The 22,520-nt window shown below is 40.1% G+C and overlaps 2 protein-coding genes across 2 annotated transcripts; one reads left to right on the forward strand and one right to left on the reverse strand.

Annotated features, from left to right (window-relative positions):
* Positions 1 to 346: 346 nt before the first annotated feature.
* On the reverse strand, positions 347 to 12,943 carry mcf2b (MCF.2 cell line derived transforming sequence b). Its single transcript, XM_026328149.1, has 26 exons — positions 12,893 to 12,943; positions 10,759 to 10,893; positions 10,207 to 10,323; positions 9,228 to 9,377; positions 8,973 to 9,097; positions 8,621 to 8,735; positions 8,391 to 8,510; positions 7,781 to 7,972; positions 7,119 to 7,310; positions 6,863 to 7,043; positions 6,442 to 6,530; positions 6,175 to 6,275; positions 5,809 to 5,875; positions 5,475 to 5,590; positions 5,298 to 5,367; positions 5,111 to 5,203; positions 4,816 to 4,908; positions 4,003 to 4,128; positions 3,154 to 3,369; positions 2,802 to 2,894; positions 2,622 to 2,700; positions 2,343 to 2,388; positions 1,462 to 1,634; positions 1,244 to 1,356; positions 802 to 914; positions 347 to 711 (listed from the first exon to the last, which is right to left on the reverse strand). Exons 1-26 carry the CDS (start codon positions 12,941 to 12,943, stop codon positions 630 to 632), a joined length of 3,048 nt encoding a protein of 1,015 aa, XP_026183934.1. The 3' UTR covers positions 347 to 629.
* On the forward strand, positions 12,942 to 22,471 carry arr3a (arrestin 3a, retinal (X-arrestin)). The gene is made up of 15 exons (XM_026327626.1): positions 12,942 to 13,126; positions 18,730 to 18,781; positions 18,912 to 18,972; positions 19,069 to 19,113; positions 19,192 to 19,382; positions 19,895 to 19,954; positions 20,083 to 20,159; positions 20,599 to 20,734; positions 20,910 to 20,994; positions 21,103 to 21,175; positions 21,277 to 21,414; positions 21,560 to 21,643; positions 21,742 to 21,765; positions 21,877 to 21,926; positions 22,386 to 22,471. Exons 1-15 carry the CDS (start codon positions 12,942 to 12,944, stop codon positions 22,469 to 22,471), a joined length of 1,347 nt encoding a protein of 448 aa, XP_026183411.1.
* The last annotated feature ends 49 nt before the right edge of the window (positions 22,472 to 22,520 follow it).

Here is a 22,520-nt window from a genome sequence, read left to right on the forward strand (position 1 = left end):
AAGCCTGCATACAGTAACATCACATGCACAGCCTTTAGTGGTGTAGCTGGCTGCGATAGGAAAGACATTTAAATTCATTCAGAACGATGACACTGTAGGGTACATCTGTTTTCCATAGTGGACAGTGTTACTGTATACAAATAGAAACCACAACAATTAGCTGAGCTGTTTGGCACATGGACAGTAATGATATGTTATTAGGAACATGTATTATAATCTATGATTTCTCATAAGAAAATAGAAATGATAAAACCTGAAATTCTAAACAGATGTCCATTCTGTGTTTATGAATAAAAGCCCCTGTTCAGTGTCTTCAGTCCAGATAATTTACTGTATTAATGCTGGAGATAAAGATAAAGAAAGAAAATGCTCCGGTAGTGAGAGGTCCATTTTCTTCTGAGCTTCCTTCTGTAACTTCCAACCTTCTGAAGTGAACAGTAGTTTGAAAAGTAAAGTATGTGGTTCATGTTGTGCTTCAGTCTGATAATGAATGTGATGGCAGGGGAGATGCCTCCTTTTGGTCAGGAAGTCGGTGGACTATATTTGGGCGTGCCTGTAGGTAATCAACAAAAACAGGAGGAGAATAGATCTGTCCTCTAGCCTCATTTATCCTCCGTTCTGATTGGTTGTCAGCAGGACTCTCCCAGAATCCTGTGCAGGTCTTCAGGCAAAACACGCCCTTCTTCACCACGACTTACATTTCTCACCCTCCTGTAAACATAAAACATAACCATTTCAACAGTTTTCGCATCTCAGAGCCTGTTTGTATGTGAATTTTAAAGCATTTCTGAAAAACAGTACCACATTCCTGATGAGTCCTCATGGAGCAGCTGGATAACATCACCACAGTTAAAAATGATGTCATCAGTGCTGGCCATGGTGCTCTCTACCATGACTCTGTACCTTCCTGCCACCTGGTACCAGAGAAAAATGAGTAAAACCTAGAAGTAGCTTGGTCCCAATCAGCCCATAAAATCAATCCTGGGACATCGTCATGAACATAAAAAGCACAGGATGAAATACAACAGAGATGAACAATTTAACCTGTTTGCAATTGGAAGTGTTCTGTTTTATAGTGGTCTTTTTTAAAATGTCAGCCCATAGGGAAAATGCTTTGTTGCAGTATCATTGTTGGCCCCTGCAGCAATTTGGCAGTATGTCAAGCTCTCATACTATAATACACACACTGTAATACGGTACTCAGGCAAATTAACACTGTCCACTAAATGTAACAATATCTCACCAGAGGGGCAGGCTGATCCTCCTCCTCTGAGTCCGAGAGGTTGGAGAGGTCTGTTGCGCCCCAGTCCTCCAGGCCTTCACAGATTGCCACTGAGTGGGCATGGACAGGCCAACCTGCAGATGATAATCAGCTGAGACACCTCTAATGCCACACTTTTTTATTCCCTTTTATCTGATGATCTTAGTGTTGCTTTGTTTAAATCAGTCTTTGGGACTCACTGCGTCGGGGTGAGTGAACCACTGGGTCTGAGTGGGTGGGGCTATTATCAATTGACTCCTCCCTTCTGATCCTGTGGGAGTGGCTTGTTGTTGAGGAGCTGTGAGGAACAGGGAGACACGCTGAGCAGCCTCCCACCGATGCTCCGCCCCACGACACACACATCTCTGATGCACTAAACCCCGTCCCCAGGGAAACAAGACAAACCACAGCGAACAAAACCAACAACAACATCCACGGTGTCACAAAACAAGCTCATACCTCATCCATGTTTCGTAAATGAATACAGCATCCCACTGAGTTCACAGTCACATATATTTCAGCGTCTGATTTTAAGTTGATGTTTGAGTTTATAACACAAATGTCAATTTTATCACCAGTCGCTGCAATACATGGAAATATCATTTTGAGTACAGTTTTCCACACACATACAGGGTGTAGTGTGTTACAGTGTAGTTTACCCTGCTTTAAGTAGTAGATGGGTAAAGTTTGTCCTATAAATCAAAAATGTATAGAAAGAAAATATTATGTGATTGTAGGTTAAAATCACTGAAGTCATTGTCTTTGACACATTAACACCTCCCCATCTGCTAACTAAAGCAAAACAACACACTCACAAATGCTATGTGACCTGCATTATGTATACAAACGTTCACAGTATCCCATTGGTCAGTAAGAATCCAGAACTCTCACAAAACAATCTCTGATAATATAATTATCCCACGCTCAGACTCTGAGAGTCTGTTTAGGATAATTTTTTAAGAAACTGAATTTCCATCATGAACACTTTCTGAATTGAGACTGAACAGAGATTAGAAGTCAGTCACCACCAGACATCAGGAGGTCACAGACTGACATAGGCAGGTCATGCTGAAAGACTCACCTGTCAGAGAGGGGGTTGTCTGAAAGTGGTAGAGGAGGTCCCTCTTCTGAGATAAGGAGACGACACAGAGACATGGCATGAATTTAAGTCAACTGAAATACACAACCAAATTCCTTTACAGAAGTAAGCAAAAAGGCTTAAACAGTAAATAGCATAAGCTGGCAATGAAAGAGTTGATGGGTTTAGAGTTCTCTTGACAGACAAAACTCAAGTTAAAAAATACTTCAAAGACAGATGGAAAGATAGAGTTAGCAATGGAATCATAGCAGTAATAAAAACCTTGACGCAGTTTCTGCTGGTTGATGAGAATTTTTCGAATCTCTGTCAGCCAGGCAACTTTGACCTCCACTGTGGAAGCCTAAACAGACAGCACAGCACTGTGTGTGTATGTGTGTGCGTGAAAAAGCTAAAGTTTCTCTGTATAGTTAGCTAGAAAACAAAAAGCAGAAGATGAAATACCTGAACTATGTACACTACTTCTCTGCCATTGTACCAGATTTCAAATTTCTTCACATCTCCTTTCACATTTTCTGTAATTCCCACTGCACTCATCTGCAGAAACAGATAAATGTCATTTCATTTCACCATAACATGTCATGGTCACTGGTTGTACAATTCCTTTATAAATAGCAACTAACTAATTTTTGGTTCCCTATGCTGCAGCCTCCAAAATCAGATCGTAGTTGAATCAGTACTAGGAAAACCTAAAATAAGTGTCAGAAAGGGAAGATTTGTTGCAGGGCTGCTAAATTGGACTGCATTGCAAGTAGCTCTGTGTACCTAAGAAGGTGAGTGTACAATGTATTGTTACTCTGAGGCAGGATTTGAAGCTGTAGAAAGGTGTCCTGTCATGGTTGTCCTCGTCTCTGCGCTTGCAGAAGAGCAGGGCATGGTCATAGAGGAAGAGATGTCTTTGCATGGGTTTGAACCTGGCCAGCTCCTTCATTCGCACCGCTGCCCGCTTATGGCTGATCCACACGCTGAAGCCTCCCTGCATCACCACTCGACCCAGCTGACTTAGGTCACCCTGAGTCCAACAGACAGGTGGACAGAAAAGACATTAACAAAGATAAACTGCAGTAATGGGCAAACAAAAACCTTTGAAATGAACCACTTTATAGGGATATTTAAGATACTAGCATCACACAAAACACATTATTTGGGCTACACTTCAACCATCTACATGAATACACCCAGCACTACTGGCTTGCAATAAACTCTAATAGCAAGACTATTATAGACCATAGAGTACCTCAGTCTATGAGGAGTCACCAAGTAGTTACCACTAAAAAAGCTTTTTTGTTCTGGGCAGTAGTTTGTCTTATCTCTCTTTTTTGAACACTCATTGTTTTCTATTTAACTGAAGGGACAAAAAAAGTAAACAGGACATATCTAGTTTATTAGATTTTTCTTTTCCCAGGTAATAATATTGCATCTTAAATGAGAAGAACATAACTGAGATAAATGAAAAACATTTAAAGAGTGAAACATCACACCTGTGGTAAAAAAAGAATTCTATTTACAGACACTGCAGTCACTAGGTTTATTGTAGTCAGACGACACGATGAGAACTTCTCTTGGACCATTTTATTTGATATTATATCATAAATCTGGTATCCAGTGACATGAAACCTGACCTGTTAATTTAAGTGGCTGTTACCTGATACCCGGTGATGGCTATCTGATGCATGGAGTCGTTGACAGACTTCAGCAGCTCCAGCATGGCGTCCAGAGCTTCCTGGAGTTCACAGCGGTATTGCTCGTCCACACAATGCTTCAACAGCTCCTGAGCAAGAGCAGAGACACAGGCACTGACAGGTCAGTGTTTTTCACTTCCTTTAATCTAGTCTGCATTGACGTCTGCCTGCATGAATGTCTCTGTGTGCAAGTTTAAGTGATTGCCTGCCTGTCTGCAACTCAACAAATCAGTTTAGTCTGGATACACAGCGTCTATCTGTTGTTGTCAGTTTGTCTCTGTGTCTGTTTAAGACGTCTACTTGTGTCCACAGAATTATTTGGCTGCATCTCAGTGTCTTGTCCTTATTGTTGGATTAGCTGCTGTTTGCTTCCCTCTGTCACTGTCACCATTTATTAATCCAATTGCTATTGTTCTTTTTCTGTTTTTTCTAAACCTAATCAATCACCGTAGACTGACTTTACGATTTGAAAGCAGCGTTAAACTAATCATCACAGTCCACGCACAACAGATGTTTTTTGTGTGTACTGAAGTTGCAACTTCTTCTTACTTTTTGATCTCCTCCTCAAACATTTTTTTAACGCTTCTGTATTCACTGGATATACCAGAGGTTTTTTTTTTTTTTTTTTTTTTTTGCTTTCATGGGTTTTTTTCCAATCATAATATAAAACAGATGTCAGAACTTTCTGAAAAGATGAACATGTCATCTCAAAACAACCTAAAGTATATGTCAAAGTGCAGGACTCTCCATCAGTGACTGGGTCAGATAGACAAAACCTTGAGTAGCAGTTGGTACTTGGTGAGACGCTGGACTGGTTTCAGGAGGTAAGAGTCCAGGCCCAGCTTGTGGTCCAGCTTCTTCTGACACTCCTGTAGAAAGTGAGAAAAGGGGATAGAGAGAAGATCCATTTATGACAGATGTGGTTGCCTGTAAAGTGCAAGGCATAAATGGAAAATAACTAATGGTTTGTTCTGAAAATGATAAAAACAGCATTTGCTTTTAGTAAATATCTCAGTATTATGCAGCTACCAAGGCAAACCACTCTCAATATGAGAAAATGAATGAATGTACCTGAAAGAAGGGTGAATCCGAGCACTGTCTCCAGAGCAAGTCAGATTGAGGCTTGTTTTGGCAGTAACGCTCATACACCTGAAACTTTTCTTTCTGCTCACAAACAAACAAATAAACTCAGATATGTTATACTGTCTTATATCATTTCACCTTCACAATCTTCATGTCCCTCCTCCTGTTTCCTCACCCGCTGCAGGAAGCAAGCTCCCACCCTCTCTGGTGTCTCCAGGCAACTCTGCAGATCTTGGAGGAAAATCCTGAATGGATAATCCAAGAGGAAAATGAAAAGAAATTGGATTGGTGTGAAAAGAGTGAGAGCTGTGACAGCTTGAGCTCAGTGTGTGTATGTGCATGTACGACTGGCCTGCTGTGGAACTGGTAAATCTCTGGCATGTTGCCGAACAGAATGTCCTTCTGGCTGCGTAGTGTGAAGGGAAGAAGATAAGATATGGATGGGTCCTCCATTTCTGCACGATAGCCCTGGTAAGTGTAGAGGAGAGATGGACAGCAAATAAGACATAAAATGCAAAAAAGAGGACAATGGGGAAAAAAAATAGGAAATAACAGAAATTGAATCAATGCCAAATTGCTAGACATTTACACATTTTTAGTTAGAGCAGTGGGGGAATTATTTCTTTGTCTATACACTCACCAGTAGGGGGAAACAAAAGCCACAAAATAATCTACGATAAACTCACCAGAAGGACAGAGAGGAGCTCGTCCACATAGATCCGCTCTGTAGCAATCAGTTCCTTCATAATATGGCTGAAAAGAATGAGACAAAAAAACTGAAGGCAAAGCAAAATGAAAAACTTCATTGCACTGCGACCCTGGCACAAAAAGGTGTTGGAAGTAGCTACAGCAAACTGCTTGATGGGTCACACACACACACACCCACACCCACACCCACACCCACACCCACACCCACACCCACACCCACACCCACACCCACACCCACACACACACACACACACAGCTGCAGACTAATACACAGTGAAAGACCAGAGTCGCAGGGCAGGCTTTAGGTCAGGGATCAGCTGGAGACTAGCTAAACGGCTGCATACCGTGTGACTTGTTCTGGATTTTCTTCTGTCTCTGAATCTGTTTCGGGCGTGGGGCCATACAGACAGCTGCGGTTGCCTTGGTAATCATGCATCACCTCAATCTAACAAAACACACATGGAACAAGTTTCCCAGGCTGCACATATTTCTTAGGCATTTCTGGCATATTTTAACCCATTACTTTACATTGCAGATGTTTAATTTGAGCACAGTAAATATATATAATTTTACTGTAGCTGTATTTTAAATACACAGCTGGTCATACACACCTTGCATTGGCTGTTGTTCCTCCTAGTGGCTTTCTTGCCAGGAAGCAGGTCAAAGGAAAACTTGGAGTTCAGGACATTAAAGTCTACACCTGCAGAAAGAATCACAAATGCACACAAGACTGGTGATGACAGAACAATAAGCACAAAGGCTGCACAGTGCATGAAATGGACTAGTGGGAACAAAGTGCTGTGCAGGGGAGTGGAGTTGAGACAGCTGTGTCATAAGTGTCGGAAAGCAGCTGTGGGATGAGAGTTTTCAAAAAATGTTTTCCATGAAAATGATTTGCATTTGCATCTAATGTCAGAAGCTACTGGTAAATTCTTAAAATAAGTGAAGCTGCTTTGGAAATGTATTCTGATTTCTTTTTATGAGAAAAGCAGAGAGGATTGTTGGGGTGGGTCACTTCAAAGAGGCTCGTACCATGTTTGGGGGAGAAGAGCGGTGACTTGCAGCGTTGCAAGCTCTGGTCAGGTTCAGGTCTGGGGGCCACGAGCTGAATGGGTCTGACCTGTACATCCGCCAACTTCCTCAGACACTGCTCTCTGTTTCTGATCATAGACTGCATCGAATTCAGTTTTTCTGTTACCATGGAGATTTGAGTCTAAAAAGAAGAAGAAAGTGTACATTGAGGGTGGTTTTGATCACCTGTGTAAGTGTGTCAGTAACAGTGGGTTACCTGCAGCTGCGGGGTTAGTATGGCTTCAAACTCCAGGCTCAGTGTGTCCTGGCTATTTTTCAGTGCCGATGGCGTCCTCTCCTGGTGGCATCTCAGGTATTGCAATGCCTCCTGAGCTCCCTCTTTGGTCTGAAACTTGTCCACCATCTGACTTGCCAGGAGATAAGCTCCCTCATCACACCAACGAAGAGCCTGCACATACAAAAACATGGAACAGTGGTTAGTTCTGTTGCCGCGCAGCAAGAATGTTATGGATTTGAAGCCCGTTTAACCCTGAGGCATTTCTGTGTGGAGTGTGCATGTTCTCTGTGTGGGTTTCTTCTGGGTACACCAGGTTCCTCCCACAGTCCAAACAGATGCAGTTAATTGGTGACTCAAAATTACCTGTAGGTGTCAATATTTGTCTCTTTTTAGTCTGTAAGTATGTGCAGTTATGAATGAAGTAGTTCAATCCTTTAATTCAGTAAAACTATCAACACTAGTAAAAATACTAAGTAGAAATGCCACATTTCAATTTAATATATATTATATTAGAAGCTTATAATTAACTGTTCAGTTTAATGTTGCAGCAGGTAAACTAGTAAATGAGTTGAGTGAATGTGCTTAGTTACTTTCCAACACTGAGTATGTGTGTTCACTTGTGTGTCATTAACCAGTTTCACCTCTTCAAGGCGGTGCAGCAGGTCTCGGGCTCGAATTAGCGAGGCCCGCTTGATGCGAATGGCAGAGGTGATGATGTCACAGTAATGTCGTAGCTCATTGCAACGCTGGATGATGAGTGCCAGGGCGTAGTGGTGGTTGGCAGCCAGCTGGTGACCATGCAGGATCAGAACCTGGGCACGAGCCATCTCCCCCTGATCCACAAACACAAACAAACTTCAAGGTATTGGTTTCAAAATGTCTTCCAGCATTTTATCTCCACCCTGTGTAAGTAAATAACTTTACTTTAAATGATGTCTTTCTCACAAACACAGGAGTCAGTTTTTTAAACAAAGTACTTTGTGTACTAAACCCAAAGTTGAATTTTACTTTTTTATAGGACTTTAAGACTAAGTATGAAGAAACAGTAGCAGGACAACTGCACAAGAAGCATGCAGCATAAAGCATTTAAACTATGTTATGGTATCACATTTAGTATTCCAATTATATTATGATATACTGCTGTTTAAAGGATTATAGCATGTTTGACCTTCTCTCTGTGACACAGAGAGACACTGATAAACACCAGGCACAACATCATGTTATTAGAGCATGTTGTTGTGTGTTTGTGACCTCAGCACATTTGTCCAGTGTATCGAGCTCTTTCAGTAGCTGTTCTGTGTGAACCATTGTGGTTCCCACACAGGCAATCTCCTTCTCCTGTGCAATGAGCCTCTCCAGCACCTCCTCCATCTACACACACACACACACAAACACACACACACACACACAGCACTGTTAACACAGAGAGCCAGAACCGACATGGTTTAAGAAACGACAGAGACAGACAACAATCATCAAACCTCCTGGAAACTTGTCTCATAGTGCAACAGCTGGAGGTATTGCTGCAGCTTCAGGTGGTGTTTCTCAAAGAAGCCGTCAAACGCCTCCTCCATGTCTCTGAGCTGAGCCAGGAGCCTGAAACATACATGCACACATGACACACAGACTTCCAAACAAGAGGCCTGGTAGAATTAAGCTTTAATAGGATGAAAATGATTGTATCAAATTAAAATTAGAACTGTAGCTACATCCTCTCATCTTTCTGTGCTTGTTTTAATACCATAACTTATCTTATGCCCAATTCATTTCTCTTCCAAATGTAAAAAAACCCAGAACTCTCATTCCTACTGTAATTATTCACTGATACTGTGCCTCTGAACAGTGTCCATATCTGATTGTATTTCCCTCTCCTCCTCTACATCTCTCTTGGAGGCCTTGACAGTTTCCAGGTTGGACAGCAGCAGGCGTCCTTCTTTCAGCACACTACGGATATTGTCCTGAAACAACGTGACACACAAAAACAAAAGGAAATTAATGAACCCACAAACCCAAAGCACAAAAACCCTAAATGAAATCAAACACAAAAGTGCCAGAACTAGGGGTAAACACAGAAAAGCTAGCAACAACCTTCATCTGTCGGTATCGATGTGTGTGTGAGTGCAGCAGGAACTCGATGGCATTAGCTTCATCTGGAAGCTCCGTCTCAGACAGCTCGGATCCAAAGCCCTGCAGCAGCTGGGCAATCTCCTTCACTGTCACAGCAAAGGTCTCAATAGACTGCAGACACACACATATTTCCAAACAAAAAAACATATAAAACAGTAATCATCATTTTCAATAATTGCAAATTTGTCAAATTTAGTACTTTCAGCCTAAATACAAGAACAATAATAAGACATGTAAGAAGGGATCTATAATAATTTCCCTTTAATATGCCAATATAAATAAAATCCCCACAAAATGTCACCACAGAAGAAGTTATCATTAACAAATATTCCTCAAAAATGGTTAGATTAGTAGTAGTCATTGTTAAATTGGTTGTTGTTTGGAGTTAGCCTTACATTAGTTTTAATTATAACATATCAATAAAAAGAGTTAGTTCAATAAGTTCAGTAACATTATCAAAGTCACTTTATGAAATAATTAGATACATCAAGAGATGATGCTGTTTTTGTTTTTGTAACATGACAGATAACGCACTCTCGCTTTTCAGGTTCAAATATTGTCAGTGTCTTTACGTTGTTGTTGCAAAGGATAAAAATATTATTATGACACAAGACAAACTAAGAACAGCAAGTCCACTTTGAAGGAGCACTTGACATGTAACTGAGTCAGGCTAGGAGAGCGTAGAGACACGCTGTAACTATAAACTATAACACTTGAACAATTTTACATAATATTTCTCTTCTTTTTGTCCCATTCATTGCTTTCCTGCATGTCTTTAGCAATGTCTGTGTTTTGACTGAATATTCAGTTAAGCTCAGCAGCAGGCACAGGACATATATTTTGGGTGGCCTATGTGATAGCACTGAAGGACAATGCATTCATTTGTTGATATATAAAAGCAAACTGCCATGCTCTGGGGTCTGACAATAGAAGAATGTACCGTGCGGAGGACGATCCAGTCACTTTGGCAATACTCCACTTTTGCAGTGAAGTCTGATGCCAGGTGGTTTTCATCAATGTAGCGCAGAAGGTCTCCAACTGAACGCAACATTACCACCTAGAAACACAGGAACACAAGCATTTACAAGTCAATTGCCCTGCCATGTTCTGTATTATAGATTTATTTCTTGTATTCTTCTACTATGTTTCTTTAAACCATGAGAGGTCAGACTTGTTGACCATGCATGCAGGTAAAGGTCAGTGCAAAACTTACTAAACTAAGACAGCAATGAAAGCAGATTTGCAAAAACAAGCTATAATGAACCTGAACCCCATTAATGAAACTGTCTATTGAAAGAAAACAGTATCATGCTTGCCTGCATGTAATTAAATTAAATTAAATTAAATATGAGGCTAGGCTCCAGCAGATCCCCGTGACCCTGGTTAAGGAATAAGCGGGTATAGAAAATGGATGGATGGATGGAAATATGAGGCTGTTTATATAAGAGAACATCTGTACATCAACATTTTTTTGTTTTTAGCCCTGTCTCACCGGCATCTTTAACAGGAAGTCATCCTGGCTGAAGCGAAATCCCAGGTCAGTGCTTGAAGAAGGACTGGGGGTAGGGCTTAACAAGCTGCTTGGACGGAGCACCAAGACCAAATGCAGATTGCCAGGAAATGAGGTCTGAAAGTGGAAGAAGGATATTACTTTATTGGTTAATTCAACTTTAGTTAATAAGATATGATTAATTTTGCCCCCCACTGGGGAAATTCAGAAAAACACACTAGCCCTGACATGATTTGAACATCTGTTTATTGGACTAGGACTTGCTGCAAGATTTGTTTGCTCATATGTGTGTGTGTGTGTGTTAAGTTGAGGTTTAAGGTGAGCACAGAGAATTTTTTCCCTGTGAAATTCTTGGCTATTTTCCTCTTGCGACATGTCAAAACCCTCCGTACGAAAGAAGATTATTCATGCAGTCAAGCAGTTAATTGCTGGCCTGTAATTGCTGTAGACCAATGCTATTAACTGTGACCAGGTGGTTTTCAACTGCTTTCAGCCAGAGTCACAAGTGAACATCTGTCTTATTGGGAAATTCAAACCAACACATCTCTGACCTGTGAGGATTGAGGATGAAGTGATATATAGTGAAACATTTAGGGTCATTATTTATGTCAATTGAACAACATGTTGAACTGAACTGAGTCAGTCTCCTCAGTCAGACTGTCAGTCACAAGCACTGACAGCTGAATGCTGGTGTTTGTGCAGTCTAGCAAAGCTCAACACAGTATCAGCATGTCTTTGTGTCAGTCTCTACACTTCAGCAGATCTAACAGTCAGCACCTCTGACTGATTCTGCTTTTATTTCTTCATGTGTGTCTTCTCTGGACACACATTCCCTTCCTTGTACTGTAAACTCTTGTAAAAAACTGCAGTCTTATTATTATCACAAGACACTACATGGTCCGTTAAAGTGTGAATTACTTGAAATCAATTTTTAACTTCGATTATTTTCCTGTGTTTTCTTCCTCCTTATTACTGCAGCAGATAATTTCCCCGATCAATATATCAATATTTTCAACTAGAGAGGCAGAAGCTTTGCCACCCTGGATGTTCCATTAGGAGCAGTAGATGATGGATGGATGCAGCAGATATACAGAGCTATGTTCAAAGCCCTCGCCAAGATTCAAATCTGCAACTCTTCTGTTCTGTTCTGTGACTTTCAGCAACTTATCCCTTGTCTCCCCTCATGTTCTCATGTGTTGCACAAATTATGTGTCCTGGAAGGACAAGAAGACTTTTACAAACCATATGAACCTCTTCCACGCTATCAAGTGGTAGATCTGGCAGATAAAGTGCACTGGTGTGTTAGTACAGTGTGACTTCTGGTAACACTGCTTTTCTATTCCAGTCAGATATAGTACCATGTCAATGTCATCTGATAAAACAAACTAAAGGCTTAGCATGTGGATTTTTTAACTCTGGGCCTGGTAACTTAGCCACTTGCAGAACCAATTTTACAGGTATTGTAGCACAGATGAGCTTTGTGTTGACAATGCCACAGGAAATTGCTTTTTGTGTGTCTAATTTTTAGACCATTAAGCCATACACACACACACATGTCCTTGCAGTTCACATTTCTACAGTAGCCTTTACGGTGGTAAATACATGTTTAGCTCCAAGTCCCTACAATAACCCTTGATATTTACTCATAGCTGCCAGGGTAGGTGGTGTTGGGTGATTGCAGTCTTTTCATATCTGCATTCCACACTGCATTTAGATTTATCCGCATCAAGTAACTGATACACATTCCCCAAAACTGTTGTATAAACCTGCATAACTTGAACACAGTCTACAGTTCGACCGCAGTGCTAGAGCTGATACAGCCTCTTGCTGTTCTGCACCTGCAGGTGTAAACATGAATGCGCTTGTCATTGCCCTGTCCCGGTCCCTTACACGGCATCTTAACATTGAACGGCCTGGATCTGACCAGTCTCTTAACCGAGACACATGTTAAATATCTAATGAAGCTTGCACTGCGCTGAGAACACATCCCAGCCTCTGTGTCGCAGTACAGAAGTGTGTTAAGAGCAGCTCGCCTGTGTCTCCTCATCTCTCTGCTGCAGTATCCTCACCGCCCCGTTTGAAGCTTCCCACCTCCCCACCATCCCGAGGAGCTTACCGCGGCCCGGCGCAGACGGGGGAACCCCCGCAGCGGGTTGGACTCGGCCATGGCTGTGAGCGCTTCCCTGTTCTCCCCGACCTCTGGAAGTCTGCAGCGGGATGTGGTGTCGGGAACAAGCAGCCGCAGCGATGGCACGGTAACCTACACTGCAGTGTCCAGGCGGGCCGAGAGGCGCGCTGAGTGCGCACCTCAGCAGGTCTACGCACTAATGCTCTGGACCAGCATGATGAGGTGCGTCTCACTTACCTGACGTCAAATTCACAAGTTGGTTGCTCCACAGTTTTGCTGCAAAAAATGTCCATGTTCTAACTAATGAAAGCACCAGACTAAACAATTTAATTCAAAAGCCTATAGGTCATTCTTTCCTGTCAGTGGTCAGCTGTAACCTCCCTGCTGTAGATGCGAAATAAGTCATTTTATGTTTCTGGACTTAAACAGAACTTTTTGACTTTTTTATTTCAAGACAGAACATTAACTAGAGTGTGATAAGAAGAGACAATACAGAGTTGTATGGAAGCCTTTACCGGACCGGACCACTAGATGGCGATTTAAATTCAGAAGATTGTGGCTGAGATGCTGGCTCATGTAAATAGGCTTCATTTCCTAATTCCTAGTACACTTATGCTGTAATAGTTGGGACCAAGTTTTATGTCCTAAATTATCTTGTAGTAAATTTTGATTAAACACAATTTTATGAATATGGACCATGTGAGTACAAGGTCTTAGAGCTAGATGTTGATTCAAAGGCCCCTCCATAGCTTACCACCAAAATATTAGTCAACAAAACAGGTCCCTGATTGATACCAATTTAAATATGTCAGTGGGGTATATAATCAGAACTCTTATGACACACAATGAACCTGGGCACTAGGGACCCCTAAGTGTATGGGGCCATACTTTACCCAGTGGGTTATCTGGACAGGCTGAGTGTCTTCATTGCAGAAAATTAGATTTTGCTGAAATTGCTACTACACAAACAGAAAACTAGAAAAAAAAACAAAAAAACTTAAAGTCCAATCCAGTTTGACAAGAATATACAAATGTTCCACTCAATACAGCTAATGCCACAGACCTTTTTACCACCTGAAGCGGTGCCATCCAAACCATGAAAGCTTTAATATTTTAGTTGTAAATTCAAGATTTATTGATTAGGATTTTTAAATGCAGTTGTATAATGTACTATGTTTGCCATGTTCAGTTTTTAAAAGAAAGTACATATTAAAATCAAAATTACCATTTTATATTTACATGTCACTTAGAAGTAAAAAGGAACCGTTAAGCTTGACTGAAATAGTGCTTTGGTTTATATCGTGATATATAGCAATATCGCCCCATGTGGAAAAAATGAACATTATAAGATTTTTTTACATATCGCCCAGCCCTACTGGGACAAGTTTATTATTTTAAAGTAAGAATAGACACTGAGACACTCCACATCGTTATTAGTGCGTTTGGCCTTAAAAAAAAGCTCATCCACCCACAATACTTTCACTCATGTCCTTAAAAAAAACCTCTCAGCTCAGAGGAACACTGCCAACTTGGACTTGAGTGACTTGGTGTTAAAATTTGAGATTGTCTGTTAACATATATGACACACTGCAAACCAGGAATAACTAATTATTTTAAATGTAATTCCAAGTAAGTCATTATACTGGATTTAAATACTGCCTTAGAAACACGCCACCTGCCTTAATCCCCAGAGTAATCCAACCAATGCAGGGTTTCCTTAGTGTGGTGAAAAACAAGGCATGAGTTAGTGGGGTGAGTTAGAGAATAAGTAAAAAGAATATAATCATGTTATTAGTGCTATTTTCAAGTTTTGTTATTCAAAATTATTTGTTATGGAGTTTTCAGTACAGATTTAGAATTTAAGTGGATTATGTACTTTAAGTAAGAGACAGGTATGTATGTCATTTGGTGATGTTTGTAACAGGGAGGTCCTCGTCAGTGTGAATCTTACTGTCACGTTGTCTTTAGGTTAGCGATCAAAAGCCTGGGAACCAAACCAAACTAGATGGCAGACGAAGCAGAGTCTACTCTTTATATTTTATTTAAACATGCCCAGATCACAAATAGATGTAGATAAGCACAATGTTGCAAAATCAAGTTTATACAACCATGTTGTATAAGCACCACCTGTTTGTCTATACCCTCTCACACTCAAAGCTTTATTTTCCCATTGCATCAGTCACTTTTAAACAGCCTGAGCAATGCTAAAGCTCATGAAGCTTTCACAAAACACTTCCCCTGCACAACCTCTTAAGCCAAACCTTAACCCTTGCCTTGTGGGGCGTCCTGGTGGCCCAGAGGTCACTCTGGTGGCCTTGGTCAGATTCCAGTTAAGACTTTGTGTCACATCATCCCTCAAATTTTTCATACGTTTATGTTAACTGTTTAATAAGTACATTATTTTAGTAAAATATTATTTTAAAAACATCATCCATTTTAGACCATGTCTAAATAGATAGATAGATACTTTATTCATGGTATTAAGTACATCATGTTTCTTCACTTATTTCTATTGGATATTATAGAATGCAGTTAAGAAAACAAACATCATTGGTGGTCCTTTTATTATCACTATAACTGAAACAAAGATTCTGTAAAAAAGAGCCTGTATTACCTCCAACATCACTGTCTGTGTCACTTAGTGTTGAAAAATATTCTACTATCTGAACCGTTACATTCTCAACAATCCCCTCAAGCTGACATTTATGCACTGCATTAAATAAAATAGTCTATATGCTTGTTTGATCATTTCACATGAAAAGATAATGTTTATCTAACTGTACCAGTGTATCCATTGGAAAACTGACAGGTTTGGGATCTTAAACTTTGATATATTGCCTGGGATTTAAAATCAGTTTCTGCAGATTTGATATTGGAACATGAGCTTGTTATAATGGACCTGTCGAAGGATTTGTGGGGTTTCAAAGGTCAGAAGGGAATCATTTGGGTGATTCTGCCTAATCTCTGGCACGTTACTGAGACAGATTACTGTGACTTTGCTGTCAGTGCTCCCATCATCTGTGCCGTAATGGGACTGGGAGCCTTTAATCTTAAGAGATAAGACAGACTGGAATACTGAGAATCTCCACACCGTTTCACAAAGATGTAAAAATAGACATTCTTACATACTGTGAATTTTATCCTATGTGTATAATTCTAAACAGTAGTTTATTTTCAATTACTTATCAGTATGTTAGTTTCTTCTTTTAAAAAACTGCTAAAATAAGTTAAAATAATAACATTTTTTGTGGTTGTCTCTTTGACCAAATGCGTATAGTTCCCTCATTTATTGGTGGGAGAAATGTGTAGTAACCCTTTGTTCTGTGAGCATTTGTCAGAAATGCTGAAAACATTATTGCAGAAGGATTCTTTATATTCGTTCTTTCAATTAAAAACACAACATAGCCCAGGCCCAGGTCAGGCAGCACATCTTGCAGTGAACGTAGTGTCATGACAGCCAGGTCTTTGTTGACAATTTACAATAATTCTTTTTTTTTTTTTTTTTCTTTTAAAAACTGGTCTGAAGAGACACAAAAGTTTATGAGCCCCATTTATTCTCCCCTCTGAATTAAAGCAGACTTGTTTACTTAGTTTGTGGAGGTGCAGGGAGGGATAATCAGCCTACTACGACCGTCATGTAGTGACTATGGCCTAGCAATGTGGTTTAGCTGATTGGTATTTTTAAACATTATGTGGTCTAAAAAAAGGTATCCACTGATTGGTTAACTGGATTACCAAACAGGCAATGACAGCACTAGTGAAGTGGTTAAGCCTGAGTAAGAGGCTGCAGGTATAAAAAAGGGAGATCAACCGTTGTAGACCATATCCTCAGCTTACCCTGACACACACTGCCAGGATCCCAGACCACTGAGAACAGGTAGGACTTCTTTATGTACCGGTAGATGGATAAAACTATGGATGGATGGATGATAGCAAAAACGAAGAAGGCACTGGCCTGAATTTTCACCTGTGCATGACTTTACTTTTTGACCAGCACTAATAAGCCAAAACAACAGGCTTATGCCTCAAAGACTACACACAGTTGTGGTGGCTCAGGGTGACTAATTTTATTAACTAGTGGTATTGAGATTGGAAAAAGCCACCTCACCTTATTATTATTATTATTTTACTTATTGTTGAAACTCTGTGGGTTATCTTATATGTTGGGCTTCACTGGATATGGTGATAGTCTTCCCATTTCTTTTAGAGTCTCAAAAAGGGGATAGATCAATTTCTACAACCGATAAATTGGCAGCACTGTTGATGGATTTTAGATTGAAACAGCATAAAATATTCATGTTGCTTTTACAGTTAAATGTTCTTCTTATCTGATCAAGTGCAACCCTGATTCAAAAGACTGACATTAAACAAAATACCCTCTATGAAATATTGTCAGAAAATTAGGTTTATAGTTCAAGGCAAAATTTTGTTATCTGCAGACAATAGTCAGCATCAGTGGTAATTATAAAATATAATGATGATGTTGTAGTTAGTGTCTGATGTTGATTGTTCACATCAATTATTCAGTCAGAACTGTAGTCCTTCTTATGCTGCTGAACTGCACATGCAGCTCATGTTCATGAATTCACAGAGTTTGATTGAATTGGAATAAGAACATTTCCATGAATTCATCAACCACAGCAATTAAATAAATGCTTGAAGCTCTCGTAACCTTTCTATTTTGATCATCATTACAGAGCTATGGTAGGACTATCCATTTAACTGTCCATGAATAGTTCACTCAAGCAACAGATTTGGCACTGCTATTTGAGGGGAACACATTGTGATGTAATCATGTTTGCAGTGTAAATCTGGTAGTAGTAGTTTGGTGTGAGTCTGTCTGTTGGGGGCAGTTAGCGAATACAGAGTGAAGGATAACAGCTTTAGATGGAGCCTTAACAGTGACGTAAGCTTCCATACACTCAAAACAAAACAATAGCTGCCAGAGAGCTTGCAGACAGTGAATGATCAGTGTCTTAATCACATCATCTAACTCATGCTGTTGCCTCCTAACAATCGAAATTTACTGATTTTTTTTTTTTTTTTTTTTTTCTTCTCTCCCATTGGAACATTACAGAAATGGCAAAGTAAGTGTTTGTTTTTTTTTCTATCTCCAAAAGTTAATTCTGTTACTTTAACCTTCCCTGCCTCAAACTAAAAAAATCAAATTGCTACTCACATTGCAGCTAAAAAAGCCTATACAGTTTGGATTATTGCTAAAAAAAAGGACTGAATAGAGGTGAAACACTGACATGAAATCACTTTAGAACTGTATTAGCTTGTAGGTGCAGGCTGTAAGCTGGGTCAGTCAACTCCTAAAAGTGACAAGTATTTTTAAAGTATTTATTTAAGGCTTAGTCAGTTGATGTGTCACTTCAAGTGTGGTCTGAGACAGTAGTACAGTTAATTGGGATCACACTGATAATCAGCTATTCGTGAACGCTGTTACACCATTTGGTGCTCCCTCACCTGTGCCAACCTGTCAATCTGGGCAGGATGAGGTAAAGCTGCTGCTTAGCTGGATAACAGGGAATAAGGGATTACTGGCCCTTCTGCTGTATTCAGAGTTTAAAACTAATCATCATATTATCTGCTTAAATCCAGATAGTAACTCTGTCATTACATTCCCATTCACAAGCTTCTTACTGTATTTGCAGTATCATTAAAAAAACATGCAAGTATGTTACAATTTTCAACAATTTAACATCATATCATTTTATTCTCATCACTTCAGTCGATGTGAAGGAGGAAAGGAAAGGATGGAAAACATGATCACAGATGAAAAATGGGGAAAACTTAAGAAAGCACAGCCAGTGGTTCTAAAGTGGTGTCACTCTTTTTCACAGGGTTTACAAGAAGACCAGTGGAAATGGAGGAGTAAGTTTATATTTACTCTTATTCTTTTGATTTGTATAGTATTTAAAAACAAACATTTTAATCAGTGGAAAATGAGTGGAACTGTCAACAGGTTTTGAAACACTTGCTTTCCCGTCCTTTTGTCTGGTAGTTGACCCTCTACTTGGGGAAGAGAGACTATGTGGACGACATCAGCGCAGTGGAGAGAGTTGGTACGTTCCTTTTTCTTTGTGTGTGTGTGTGTGTGTGTGTGTTGTGTGGTGATGATGTTGGAGATAACATTATCTTTAATATGGTCTCCTTTATAGATGGGGTTGTAAAGCTGGACCAAAAAGATTTTGGAGAGAGAAAAGGTAACATCAGAAAGTTATTTGGAGATGCAAAAAAACAAAAGCTAATGAATTAATGAATGTACTATTATGTGTTGACAGTGTTTGTGCAGCTGGCCTGTGCCTTCCGTTATGGTAGTGAAGACCTGGATGTGGTAGGCCTGTGCTTCAGGAAGGACATCTGGATCCAGATAGTTCAGCTCTACCCTGAGTGCCACAAGCCTGCTCTTAGCCCTATGCATGAAACCCTACTGAAGAAGGCTGGAGACAACGCTTATCCATTCAGCTTTGATGTATGTGACAACATGTCCAGATACAAGTCTAAAGAATTTAAGACCTGAGCCTTTAACCACATGCTCCAACTTTTGTGTTCAGGCTGAAATGAAATGATGCTTATTTTTGAAAAGGGTCCAGGCTGTAACATTTATGGAACATGCGTGATGTCGTATTTTTCCTTTTTAATGCTGACAATGAAACAGGATGTTCCATTAAAAAACGTCCAACTTTGGGTCACGACCGTGGCATGATAGCATAGCATCAGGGGAAATGTCGTAAACTAATTAGTATATTCTTAATTAAAAAGAAACTCATTTGAACTCATTTTATTGTGCACAAAATAAAACATAAAATCACCACATTTACAGTTTGATAGCTTGATAACTTAATAATTCTTTTAAGTCTGAACTCTCGTATTATTATTTTATTTATTTTATTATTATTATAGTTTTTGTGTAGTCTTATTTTGCCAGTAGACAAATAAAAATAACCTGTTTGTTCAGTGATAAATGTTCTTCTTTCTCTCTAGATTCCCAACAACCTGCCGTGCTCTGTCTCTCTGCAGCCTGGACCTGAAGACAAGGGGAAGGTAAATCTCTTGCTGACCTGGTAACGCTGTTCATCTGCACAGTAAAATAGGTTGCATCCAAAAGCATTCAGTGTGTACTTTAATTGTCGCCACCAGTGATTGTTACAGGGTTTACTTTTGTTTTGCAGCCTTGTGGTGTCGACTTTGAGGTCAAAACTTTCCTTGCAATGGAAAAGTGCAACCCTGATGAGAAGATTGAAAAGAAGTAAGTCCTTGTCATTCTCAACATCTAAGCGGTTAGCACTGTTGCCTCACAGCAAGAAGGTTGTGGGTTTGCAACCCGGCCTTTCTGTGTGGAGTTCTCATGTTCTCCCTGTGCTTGTGTGGGTTTTCTCCAGGTACTCTGGTTTCCTCCCACAGTCCAAAAACATGTATGTCAGGTTGATTGGTGACTCTAAATTGCCCATAGGAGTGAGTGTGAGTGTGTGAGGTTGTTTGTCTCTGTGTGGCCCTGTGATGGACTGGTGACCTGTCCAGGGTGTACCCCTGCCTTTCACCCAAAGACAGCTGGGATAGGCTCCAGCAGGTCCCCGTGACCCTGGTTAAGGAATAAGCGGGTATAGAAAATTGATGGATATTTTCTCTTTTCTGTCTTTTCTTCTTCTTTGCCCATTTATTTTTCCTTTCCCATTCCTGTCTCACAGGGACACTGCTCGCCTTGTCATTCGCAAAATCCAGTACGCTCCCTCCCAGGTGGGCGCTGGGCCCAAGGCTGAAATCTGCAAAAGCTTCATGATGTCGGACAAGCCTGTACATTTAGAAGCTTCACTGGACAAAGATGTACAGTATAAAAACTTCATAATAATTAATGTCTCATTTTTGTGCAAATACCTATGGCATTCTTTGCTATCTGCCAATTTTTCAGGATGAGTTTGAGGGCGGACTGAGACTATGTTTCCCCCACTGTTCCCTATTCCTCACCTTAAACTGCTTTGTCTCCTGGTTTTGTCCACAGCTCTACTTCCACGGTGAATCAATCCCAATCAAAATCAAAATCAAAAATGAGAGCAACAAATCTGTCAAGAAAATCAAAATCATTGGTGGGTACCTTAGTTCATAGAAATTCTATTTTAATAATCCTGTTACTTAAAGAACAACACTCATATTTGCCTCACCCTTACTTTCTGTTCATCTCTCTTCACTCACAGTGGAACAAACCACAGATATTGTCCTCTACTCAGCAGACAAATACACCAAGCCTGTTCTTAGCCAAGAGTTTGGGTACGTCAGCAGAAAACTGAAACATTACCTATCACAGATGCAAACGCACACGCATCCAGTTTTGTGTATATTTATTAATGAATTTGTTTTATCTTTGTTAGAGAGACAGTGGATCCCAACGCCACCTACGAGAATACTTTGAGCATCACTCCTGTGCTGGCTGAAAACAAGGAGAAAAGAGGTCTGGCACTGGATGGACGACTGAAGGAGGAGGACACTAACTTGGCCTCAACCACTATGTAAGTGCACAGAGCACAGCAAGCAGGAATTAAGAGCTTGACTGAAGAGGTCCTCTGTTCTGAGGCTATAATTATATAACATATTTGTACTTTCAACTTTGTCAGAGTTTCTAATTCCTCAACTGCTTGTAATTGTTCTCCTCAGGCTGCGAAAGGGGGTAGAAAACGAAGTGTTGGGAATCCTGGTTTCTTATAAGATTAAAATTAACCTCATGGTGGGTGGAGCAGGGTAAGTGTCTGTTCCTCTTTTACGAGTACAATCTGATTAAGTATTAAATAGAATGAAATGAACTAAAACAAACTGATGTCCTTCTCATTCTCATGCAGCCTGCTGAGTGGCCTCACTGCCAGGTAATAAGCATCCAGTTACTCTTATACCACAGAATTTATCACATACAGCCAATCAGCAGAGATTACCAGTTATCTGTATTATTCTGATTGGCTGACTTATCTTGTCTGCAGTGATGTCACGGTGGAGCTGCCATTGCTGCTCATGCACCCCAAGCCTGAAGGTAATTTTTTTTTTTCCACAAATTAAAATCTCCGGGTTCTTTGAGCAGCATATGTTGCTGCTACCAGAGCACCTCACAGTTTAAATAAAACCTTTTGGAATGATTTTTCTCCTCTCATCCTGCTATTTTTCTTCCTTTCACTTTGATGTCCCCTTCACACTGATCAGAGTAAAGACTTCAGTGTAAGTACCATATCACTGCTAGTTTTATTCTTATTTTTATTTCCTGGGAGTCGTATTGCTATTTAATGAGTCATTTTAGAGATTGATTACATGTTTGACGTTATCAGTTGTGCATTTTGATATTATTAATCTGTTTCTGTATTATTATTATTAATGCTCTTCTTCTCTTTACAGTGCTTTGGAAGAAACCTTCCCCATAACCAAGGTAAGGTTCAGTGTACTGTTCTGTGATCTGCTGGCTGTTAACCTGTGTGCATGCTGTGTCTCTCTAATTCAGGTGTTTTAAGTGGCTGTATACCAGTGGTGAAACGTAACTGGTACTCAGGTACTAGTAAGATGTTCAAGAGTTTGTCCTTTTTTTGAGTATTGTACTTTTTACCTTCATTACATTCATTTTGTTAAATTAACTCCA

This window comes from Mastacembelus armatus, chromosome 14 (assembly GCF_900324485.2).
Source record: "Mastacembelus armatus chromosome 14, fMasArm1.2, whole genome shotgun sequence".
Classification (NCBI taxonomy): domain Eukaryota; kingdom Metazoa; phylum Chordata; class Actinopteri; order Synbranchiformes; family Mastacembelidae; genus Mastacembelus; species Mastacembelus armatus.